The sequence below is a fragment of the Aegilops tauschii genome, chromosome 5 (assembly GCF_002575655.3).
Source record: "Aegilops tauschii subsp. strangulata cultivar AL8/78 chromosome 5, Aet v6.0, whole genome shotgun sequence".
In the NCBI taxonomy this organism is placed as follows: domain Eukaryota; kingdom Viridiplantae; phylum Streptophyta; class Magnoliopsida; order Poales; family Poaceae; genus Aegilops; species Aegilops tauschii.
This window is the reverse complement of record NC_053039.3, coordinates 565,569,082-565,580,371: the sequence shown is the minus strand read 5'-3', so window position 1 is coordinate 565,580,371 and position 11,290 is coordinate 565,569,082. Positions and strand designations below refer to the sequence as shown.

Sequence of the window (11,290 nt, the reverse complement as noted above, 5' to 3'; positions counted from 1 at the left end):
ACCCTGCCAACGCAGTATTAAAAAAAATGATTCTGCGGCCTACATCGATCCCACGTCTAAGGACTAAAATAGCCTAGACGTGAGGGAGTGTTGAAATATATTGCTCGCCTTCCTCCATCAGTTCGGACTTTTCGATGAGTTGGCTGGAGCATGAATCCACCTGCAGATTCGCGTCCCCAGCGTCCCCCATATCCTCAACCTCCTCCTCCTCCAACTCCTCCTCAGAATCCACTGCATCCGAAGGTAGCCCCGCGGCGATCTGGGCTTCACGCCTTGCCTGGATCTGCTCAAGAAACTGCAGTCGGCGGCATGGCTACTAGTGGTGACGGACGGGGAGTGGAAAGTGGCAGTGACGGCGGACGGGAGGAGGAAAGTGTGGAGGGGTAGGGTTTCGGTGCCGGTGATCGGCATAAAATAGCCGAGGAGTGTGAGAGGCGTGTACTGGATAGACAATGTGTGTTTCTGTGTGAGAGATAGTGAGAGGTGGCTTGGAGATAGGAAATGTGTCAGCGAGAGAAAAAGTGTGTGTGTGAGAGAGAAAGAGAGAGGGAGTCAGATGGAGTCTAGCTACTTAGAGAGAGAGATATGTGTCTGTGTGTGAAGGAGGCCTAAGAGAGCGAAATTGAGAGGAGGTAGATAGTGTGTGCGTGATAGTCATCATGGACCATGAGAGAGTGTTTCTGTAAGTGAGATTGGAAAGAGGCTTAGATAGATAGAGAGAGGGGGGGGGGGGGAGAAAGACAATGTGTGTGAGAGAGACCTAACAAGAGTGCGCGTTTGAGAGAGACCTAGAGAGTGTGTAGGTCGATGGAGAGCGTTTATGCGTATGCGTGTGAGAGAAACAATGTCATGAGTGAAATTCGTGAAAAGAGCCATAGGAAGAGAGAGAGACTTTGGGAAGAGTGTGTGTTCATGTGAGAGAAAGGTTTATGGATACTATGTGCGCGTATGTGCGAAGATGGTGAATGTGTGTTCATGCGAGAGAAAGGTTTACGTATGTGCGAAGATAGTGAGTGTGTGAGGAGAGGTTGAGGGAGAGTGCATCGATGCATCGTAGATTGTTCTTCACCAGAAATTTAATATAGAGTGAATTCAAATATTTGAATGGGCTCTTATATTTGCAATTAGCGTATGAATGGACACTGATCTGTTAAACATGCATATTCTATAGAATTTGAGTCTATGTATGGTAATATTTCACATTACTATTGATCCATAGAGTTTATATTTTGAAATCCAGATAATGCATGACTTTAGCAATTCATATATATATATATATATATATATATATATATATATATATATATATATATATATATATATATATATATATATATAACACCTTTTTTATGTATTAAGCACATTAGAGCATCTACAACCGGACTTCTCGAACACGTCTCAAACACCCGGGCAGACCGTCTGGTCACTGCCCGGTCACAAAAAAACAACCCAACTGAAGCTCTCAAACTGCGAACAAACGACAAGACTGACCGGCACCCTTCGTATCCAGCCTAAATATAAGGCAGATATGAGGTGGCCCGGACACCTCTCGTATTCAGCCCAAACATTCGTCGCACGCAGCGAAAGAATTGAAATGAAGTTATATTGCGTGTTTCTTTTTATCAATTCCATGTTTGAGTGAGGTGTTGGCGTGTTGCTTAGGTGGAGCGTCAGATGCTCTTGGTGGGCCCAATGTCACAATGGGTATCTTTGACAGTTCTGGTAAAAAAAGAAGGTATCTTTGAGTGAGTGAGGTGCTTTCTCTGGTGTACACGGGACCAACCCACCCGTGATTGTTGCGTTGCAGGCGACAACGACGGGACGGAGCCGTTTACCTCCGGCAACCTCCTCCGCCACACCATTTCTTCAGAGTTCTCTCGATGAAGGGGAGAGATGCAGCCGTGCGCGTCTCGCAAGCTCTCCCGTCCCTCCCATGGCTCACACTGGTCCAGCGAGACCGCCCGCGATGCTCCTTGCCCCCTCCGCCGGCCAGACATGGGCGCCTCGCCCAGCCGCCGCCCCACCGCTCCGGCGCCTCCTCCCCGCGGTGCGGCGTGCTCGCGTGTGCGTGCCCCGGTGCACCAGCGACGCCTCTCCCCCGCGCCCCGGCGCCACGGTTAGTACTCCGTCGCCCCACCTCCCTGTTTTACAGAGTAGCCCCGGCCTGTCGCGTGTCCACCTTCAGAGAAGGCAGTGTTAACAAAGTTCAGGCTTCAGAGCTGTGCCTGCAGTACAGTCATAGTATAACCAGTTGTGCCTGCAATGTTTAACAAGAGATTCACCTTTTCCAACAGAGGAGTACTGTATGATATAATTAATCGAAGTTGTGACTTGTGATTCAGCATGATGGGTCTTTCAGGCAGATAATAGTTTTACAGAGTAGGCATGGCTTGCATCAGGATGATGTCTAGTTTTTTTTTTTTTTTTTTTTTTTTGCCTGAAACTTTCATGAATCCACACTTGCAGACACACAGCCCAGCTCGCAGCAAGTGCTCGCCGTTGCTTGAGAGTGCTCTGTTGTCGCCTGGCGGAAATGAACCGCCTGCGGATGAGTGGAAGGCGGTTCCGGATATTTGGAGGACGGCAGCACAAAAATACCCTGACAGTGTAGCTCTGGTTGATCCTTACCACGATCCTCCGTCCGAGTTGACTTATAAGCAGGTACTTGTTGAACCACCATAAGCTTCTAATCCCTCCGTCCCATAATATAAGAACGTTTTTCAAGTTAACATAGCTTGAAAAACGTTCTTATATTATGGGACGGAGGGAGTACTATTACTGCCTGATTATCACACAGTGACTCCATAAATAGGAACACAAAGTAGGCATCGTTGGGCCATATGTGCTGTTTCTCTTGTTACTGAGTAACATACATATGTGATATGCACTTCAATACTGTTTTAGAAAACATTCCAATCCGTTGTCCAGATGGCAATCATTTACATTCTTGGTTTTTTATACTACTTATATTTATCTGACGTGACGTACCTTCTTTATTCAGCTTGAACAACAAATACTGGACTTCTCTCATGGTCTGAGGGCCGTGGGTGTTGCTCCAGATGAAAAGCTAGCCCTTTTTGCTGACAACTCGTGTCGGTGGCTAGTTGCAGATCAAGGTAATTTGCCTTTTTCTTTTTTCAAGATGTTTAACATGTACTCCTATGATGCGCATGTATTGTTCTGTGATCTCTTGTGCTTGTCTGTCGATATTAGCTGCTGAAGAAGTGAAGAGTTCAAATACTCAGAATGCTAGAGTTGCTATATTTAAGCCTTCAGTTTATGCACAAGTGCCACTGTTACATTCCTAGCAAAGAGAACATGATGGAAACTACAAATAGTAATGGCTTTGTTATGGATTTGACCGTTAAAATTTAAAGATACTGAATTACAAACGTCAGCTTTTTTTCTTAACTGAACAAATGTCAGCTTGTCGAGTGATGTTTTACGATTTGTTGTGTCAGTTCTCTAGGGGAATACATGCAACTGTCTTCAAATGCATGACCATATATGTTCATCTATAATCATGCCACTGACACATGCAATCCAGGAATCATGGCTACTGGTGCTATCAATGTTGTTAGAGGAACAAAATCTTCTGATGAAGAACTGTTCCAAATATACAATCACTCGGAAAGGTGAGTATCAACTCCTTTTGAAATGTGAATTTGAAATTATTCTATCATGCTTTTGAAATTATTCATTCACTTTTCTCTTTCTACCCTTGAACTGTTAAGCCAGCTAACTAACTATTAAAAGCCAGCTAACTAACTATTAAAAGCCAGCTAACTATTCTAAGCTCAGGATTCAGGACCTGACTATTAAAAGCCAACTAACTATTTTGATATGCCTATTTAAATACTGCTTTGTCTGATAGAATGTTGAGATTAGAATTGAGCGAGGTATTGATGTTAAGGGGACATACAAATTTGGTGCAAGTTTGGCATGGTTTTGCTCTCTATAGTTAAAGTAAGAACTGGATGGATCACCTTTCAGATCAGACTTGCCTTAGCACGTGAAAAAAAGTACAACATCTGCATTGTAGTTTTGACGCATCTTTACTGGACCAAAATGTTCATAATATGATATTATTATTATTATCATTCTCATGGCTGGCCATGAACTTAATCTCTCAAAGTATGCTTGCCTGGTTATTATTTTGCATCTGGAATGTTTTGCCTCAAACATAGCCTGGCATATATATCACATTGACTCTAGAGATCATCGATTGTTAGTTAATGGTGCTATGTTGAATATCTCTTATGCTTATGCGGTGCAATATTTTATGCAAATATCGGTTTGTTACTTTCATGTTATGATATGACTTTATTGTTTTTCCCCCATCACAGTATTGCACTTGTTGTGGACAGTCCTCAATTCTTTAACCGGCTTGCAGAAACTTTCATTTCAAGGATTAATGCAAGATTTATTGTGCTACTTTGGGGTGATAAATCATCCCTAAATAGTAAAGCTGTGATGGACATACCAGTTTATGACTACAATGATATCACTGAACTTGGACAAGAAAATCGCAATGCATTGTGCTACTCAAGTGAGCAAGGTATCATTTGCATGATATCATAATGTGATATAAATCACAAGAAATGTTTAGCTGAGGATGTATGGAGCACGTATCTTCCAATTTGTTGGTACTTCACTTTCTTCTGCATTTCTGACGTTGAATGTCAGATAAGTTGCTAATCATTTGCATCATGTAAGATGTCTTAGCATCCAATAATATAGGCCTCTAGATGTACCTATTACTGTTGGTTTTGCAAGCTTGTCATTTAATGGTTGGCTCAAAGTTATGTCGAAAGCTTGCCACTTAAGTTCTTTGCAGCCAACAGCAAATGGTTTCTATCTAAGCTTAATAGCTTTGGCATCTGTTGTTTTAAAGAGGAGCACGCAACTTATTTTTTGTTTCTTCAGAGAATATGATACCACTAGGAATATTTCTATAGAAAATTCTTCTTTTATTTCCAACATTGTCATCTCATGGTTCCTTTTCTTCCAACTATGTCCTACTTTATTTTAACTTTTTCTTCCTTCAGGTCGGCAAGGTGTCTTCGAAGCCATTACTCCAGAAGATGTTGCGACTCTAATATATACCAGTGGAACAAGCGGCACACCAAAAGGCGTGATGCTTACCCACCGAAATCTCTTGCATCAGGTTAAACATGCAGCAATGTTCAAATATGGACAATGATTTTTTACTTTTAAGTAATATACTATGCCTTGTGCAATAACCTCTAGTTTGTCTCCTTATCTTGATGTAATCCTATTATATGAACATGGGTACTTTTGCTGATCAGTATCATGTTTTTCTGGATTTCCTAAAGTATCTCAAGTCTGAAGTGCCTTGATTTTTTAAACTGAAGTGCTTAGTTTTTTCAAAGTGTTCCTTCTGTATCCACATAAAGATTTATGATGTTTATGTTCTGCAGATAAATAACATGTGGGAGATTGTTCCAGCAGTACCTGGTGATAGGTTCCTAAGCATGCTTCCACCCTGGCATGCATATGAGCGTTCTGCCGAGTATTTCATCCTCACTCATGGAACTCAACAAATTTACAGTAGTGTGAAATACCTGAAGGTATGATTTTGGTACTTTTCATCACAAAATACTTCATTCTAGTTTGTTTTGGCAAAAGGCCTAGTGATGTCATTAAGTTGAGACGCATGTGCCCTATGCTTGGGTTTATGCTTTTATATGATTTAGCAGCTTACTGAAAGCTGTATACTTGAAAAGGATGTTGTATTAACACGTGCCAGTCTTGCAAACCCAGTATCACAATGCGCCTAACATTTTGTATCACAATGCGCTCAACATTCTATTTTTATTGCCTGTCTGTTGCGCAAGATGCTGAAACTGCTTATGTAATATTAACATCTTTTATTTTCTTTTATAGGCAGATTTGCAGAAGTACCAACCTCATTATATTTTCTCTGTACCACTGGTCTATGAAACTCTGTACAGGTTAGTTTTTCTAATTATATATAGTTAAATTACTTATCTAAGCTATGACCTTTCCTACAGAAATGGTATTGGGTAGTAGAATTACTATAGTTCTCTAATGTCCTGAATGCAGCTCCATGTCATATTCACCTTTTGTTTGCTATCAACATCTATGTTTGATTCTATCTTTTTTTGCTTGTTTGGGCTTTGAATTTTCTTAATCCATGAAATCGATATTTCTTGTCAATCAGTAGTGATTAGCAACAGTTTGTAAAATCTTAGATCCGTTTTGTAATGTTTCTTCACTTTGTACAGCTCGATTCAGAGGCAGATATCTTCCAGTTATCCTGCTCGGAAAACTGTTGCCCTTGCACTTATCAAGATAAGTTTGCTATATATGGAGGCAAAGAAGATATTCGAGGTATGAACCCTGAGTTAGAATGAGTTACCTAATTCGCGTAGCTGTAAGTAAAGTCGTTATCTTCTCTTCCTCCCATTCTTTGATGACTGGATGTTCTCTATAAATTCGTGTCGCGTTGGATTCTGCTTGTAGCCTCTTTCTTTCCCCTGAGTCAAATTTCCTTTTACTGTTTTTGTTTTTCTCTTCGTCTGGAAAGGGAACAGTCTTATCAAACAATCCTGTCAAGCCATCGTCCATTTCCTACATGTTCAATTGTGTATGGGCAAGAATTATCGCTGCTCTTTTGTGGCCCTTGCATAATCTGGCAAAGATGTTAGTCTACAACAAAATCCATTCTACAATCGGAATTTCGAAGGTACACTTAGCTTGCCAGCATGCCTATTTCTATGCTATCTCGATTGCAGTTTTGAGTGTGAAATGAGCTTCCTAAACTTTAGTCTTGACTGTACTTAATAATTCTATGGTTTCTGTGACAATTTGCAGGCTGCTATAAGTGGTGGTGGAAGTCTCCCGATGCATGTGGACAAGTTTTTTGAGGTACATGATTATCAGTAAATAAACTCCTTATGTTAAATGATCCATTCATCAATATTGTTCTCTTTCAGGCCATTGGTATCAAAGTGCAAAATGGCTATGGTCTAACAGAGACTTCCCCTGCTGTAGCTGCTAGGCGTCCATTCTGTAATGTAAGAGGTTCCACATGAGTATATGCATTCATTCACTGATCTTCTGGCATGTTGAAAAATAATTGGTTTTGTATTTAATAGGAAGATCATATAGTGAGTTAGGTGCAGGCTTTTGGCGGGCGACCACCATGGAGGTGGATATTTTTTTAAAATTCGATAATCACATTTTGGAGTTACAAAAAATTCTGAAAAAAATTATACACATTCATATGGATGTGTTCTACATGTGTATAAAGTCTGACGATGAAATACATTATGGTGAGAGCTACACAAAAAAAGACAAAATCCAGCATTTCTAGTAGTGAACAGTGTTTGTGCTGTTCATCGGTTTCAAATTGTGATTTTTTCTTTTTTGTGTAGCTCTCATTATAATGTATATCATCTTCAAAAAGTGCACGCATGTAGAATACATCCATATGAACATGTATGATTTTTTTCAGAATTTTTTGAAACTTCAAAAGTATGATTTTTGACTTAATCAAAATAATCACCTCCATGGAGGTCGCCCATCATTGGCATTTTTCGGTTACATCTTGGGTTATTTGAGGCTAATTTCTTCACAACAAAAAGCCGAAAAAGGTGGAACAATGTCATTAGTATTATTCAGATGACACATTTTTGCTCCCAGAAAGGATACCTTACTATACAAATAAACTCGGATCTGGAAGCAGACATGGCCCCTGAAATGCATAAGTTTTCGCCATTTTCCTTAAAAAGGAGCATGCAGGATTTTTAATTTCTAAGGACAAAGAAGATGATAATTCTGGTGTTGTATGTTTTGTGCTGATCTTGTGCTTCTTGCATACCTGTGCATATTTGTGTGTGATTTGAACTGATTGCAACCTTATAACCAGTTGTGTGTGATTTACCTCCCATTCGTACTCTTCCCTATTTATAGCTTATGTTATACTCAATACTAACATAATCAGCTGATGTCACAAGGTTCTTGGCACAGTTGGCCACCCAATAAAGCATACAGAAATCAAGATTGTGGACATAGAGACCGGTGAGGTGCTCCCAGATGGTTCAAAGGGGATTGTGAAGATTAAAGGACCACCAGTAATGAAGGGATATTATAAGGTTCTATCTATTCCCTATACCAACACAAATCAACTGTCAAATATTATAGAAAGAGATCTTGTGTAAACATATTACTTGGTGCAATAAGCATATTTATTCAGCACTCAGGATCTTCATGAAACTTTGTTTCCTCAGTGACGGATATATTACACCCCAAGCCTGTTAATTCCATGAATAGGGCACAAAGTTTCAGACGTTATGATCACGCTTATAATCAACTAACGGATGTATAGGACACAAATATTGGACATTTTTATTTATCATGACATCAACGCTAGTATCAGAAAAAATAGAATTTACAAAAACCTCACAAACTGTGATATTTCTGAACCATCATTTCATAAGGTGGCGTCGATGTCTGTCAGTTAGCTAAACCTTACAATCCATATTAAGATACCATGCTCTGTACTTGTTCATTTGAGCTTCATCTTCCTTAGAAGGTTCTCATTTATCTTTTAAACTTCTGCTGTCACAGAATCCATCTGCTACAAATAATGCTTTGGATCAAGAAGGTTGGTTCAACACTGGAGATATAGGCTGGATTGCACCTCACCATGCCACAGGGCCTAGTCGAAAATGTGGAGGGATACTTGTTCTTGAAGGGCGTGCAAAGGATACGATAGTTCTTGCTACAGGTATTACAATTGGTTTGTTGTTTTTTTGAGAACGTCACTTTGAGTATTATGTATGATTTATTTACAGTCATCTCTGTGCATTGATTTATGACATTCCACTTCTTTGTATACCGGGGTGTGATGCCATACTCTAAAAAAATCAATTAATTCATATGTACTTGGAGATCACATAACTCTAGTTAAATTTGGCTGCACTTGAATGTTTACTAGATCTAATTGCACTTGAATGTCCCAATTTCCAGGTGAGAATGTTGAACCTGCTGAGCTTGAGGAAATAGCAAGCAGGAGTAGCTTGATTGATCAAATAATGGTTATTGGCCAGGTAAGGAAAAGGGCATAACCTCATAAGCTATACGGGATGTCCTGCTATGATTAATTGATTATTATCATGGCAATTGATGCTCCTTGATGTGGTCTGTGAGAAAATAAAAGTTCTCAAGTGATAAGCAAAAATGTTTATAGAACTGCCAGATCGTTATTTCAAACCATGTGGTGTATTTTTGTTCATGAAAAGAGTTAATACAATACGATTATATGTAGATATTTCGATGATGAAATAGATCAGTACCACTGGTGAAGTTCAATGATGAATTTTTGTCATGGTCTGTGTTATTTGTTTGTTGCATAGGATCGACGACGCCTTGGTGCAATTGTTGTTCCCAATAATAATGAAGCTCTAGCAGCTGCAAAAAGAAAGTCCAGCCTCGATGGGAACAATGACGAAGCCAAAGATACGGTCATGAACTTGCTATATGATGAGCTGAGAACTTGGTAAGAGTTGCCTGCCTTTTTTAATTTATCGTTTCAGATAATCTTAATTTTCTTGTGAATTCTGCCTACATATTTGAGACTTTTTAGCTAATTTGAAGATTGCAGATGTTCCATAATCAGAAGAGAATTAAATCACTCATTGAAAGTTAAAACAAAATCAGCAGTAGTGAGACACTGGTATTTAGGATTTTAATTTTAACATGCGATTTCAGTCTTGTCAGATCAATATCGCATAAGTTGAATTAATTTGTTAATAAATACCAGGATGGCGGGTTGCTCATTCCAGATTGGCCCTATTCTTGTTGTTGAAGAACCATTTACGGTAAGATTTTCTCAAACAATGCACGATAAGTTTTCGTGGGCTGATCATCGAATAGCTATGTTATTTACGAGCTTGGTATGGTTTTCCATATTCAGATTGATAATGGTTTGATGACACCAACCATGAAGATAAGAAGGGACAGAGTGGCAGCCAAATATCAGAGTGAAATTGAAGCTTTGTACAAGTGAGATGTGAACCCAGGGTCGGCCCATAGGTTGTGCAAACAAGTCAACCGCCCCGAGCCCTGTTTGATGGAAGTGAAATTTTAAGATTGTCCCAAATTGTTTTGGTCCGTTCATTTTAAGACGAGGTCATGTTTACCTTGTCAAGGTTAATAGCATCTTTGCAATTCAATAGTTCATTAGTTAGCAAAAACTAAATGGTAGGGTTAATGTAGATGGAAAGAAACATGTAGTCAACTACTGATACACTGTACATATCCATGGGCTGGTATGGTATGAAAACCATGTAAATGGATATTATCTCCTAATTATTCCTTTTCATTTCGTTCAAACCTAGTTGTTTGAGAGAAAATGTGAGATTATTTTAACAAACACTTTTACAGCCATTTCTAAAGGAAACTAAATTACTTTGGATTTTTTTCTGCGCAAAAAATAGTACTTTGGATTTTTATGGCAGCATTCAAAATTATATTTGTGAACATGGTTCTTTTCTATTTATATGATTTTCCCACCTATTACATGTTTTTTGTTTTATGCTAACCTAGATTACATGTCATTATCTAAAATTTTGGATTACAACCAGTAGCATCCTAGAAACTGAGAAAATACTGATGTACAGTTGTACACTGGCCATTCACTTGTATGGTATGGTTGTTGACAATCAGTACCAATTGATGCTAACTACTCCCTCCGTTCCTAAATAGATGACCCAATTTTGTACTAAAGTTAGTACAAAATTAAGTCATCTATTTTGGAACGGAGGGAGTAATGGAAACTTGTACTTAGCAAATAATTTATTGGTTCCTTGATATCATTGCTTGCATTATTATAGCCAAATTTACCCTCCGTAGACCAACGGCTGAGATTAAAGCGTTGTCTTGCTCCTAAGGAGGTAAAGAGGACTATCTTAAAGAACAATGGACGGAGATTTGTACTAAAAAAAACGTGCAAAATAAGAGTAAACTACGTGTTCCATACCTTTTCTTATGAGAAATTGGAATTTGATGTTTCCTTCTTTTATACGGTTCACATCATCTACATTTTCTCAAGAATGATCTTCGTAAAATAGTTGGACACTATTGATGACTTTCTATGTCCATAACAGTAAATCAACAGGAACATAACTCAGGTTAGCAACAATGAGAACATCATTTATTCTTCTCAAAGGTTTATTTGTAGTAGAATCGGCAAGATGTAAGTTCAGTTCAGACATAGAGACATTGGTTGTAATCCTAGAAC

General features: G+C 39.1%; 1 protein-coding gene across 2 annotated transcripts; it reads left to right on the top strand.

Annotated features, from left to right (window-relative positions):
- The first annotated feature begins 1,737 nt into the window (after nucleotides 1-1,737).
- LOC109736139 (probable acyl-activating enzyme 16, chloroplastic) lies at nucleotides 1,738-10,383 on the top strand. Of its 2 annotated transcripts, XM_020295356.4 has the most exons (18): nucleotides 1,738-2,116; nucleotides 2,467-2,661; nucleotides 3,002-3,116; nucleotides 3,548-3,635; nucleotides 4,347-4,558; nucleotides 5,049-5,167; nucleotides 5,442-5,591; nucleotides 5,908-5,975; nucleotides 6,270-6,375; nucleotides 6,572-6,730; nucleotides 6,859-6,912; nucleotides 6,981-7,061; nucleotides 8,004-8,141; nucleotides 8,617-8,776; nucleotides 9,019-9,098; nucleotides 9,405-9,547; nucleotides 9,812-9,869; nucleotides 9,965-10,383. In XM_020295356.4, the coding sequence occupies exons 1-18, from the start codon at nucleotides 1,934-1,936 to the stop codon at nucleotides 10,055-10,057; spliced, it is 2,202 nt and encodes a 733-aa protein (XP_020150945.1). In that variant the 5' UTR covers nucleotides 1,738-1,933; the 3' UTR covers nucleotides 10,058-10,383. The 2 variants fall into 2 exon arrangements, with proteins under 2 accessions (XP_020150945.1, XP_073354550.1); XM_073498449.1 differs by lacking the exons at nucleotides 9,812-9,869; nucleotides 9,965-10,383 and adding an exon at nucleotides 9,646-9,725.
- Nucleotides 10,384-11,290: the final 907 nt, after the last annotated feature.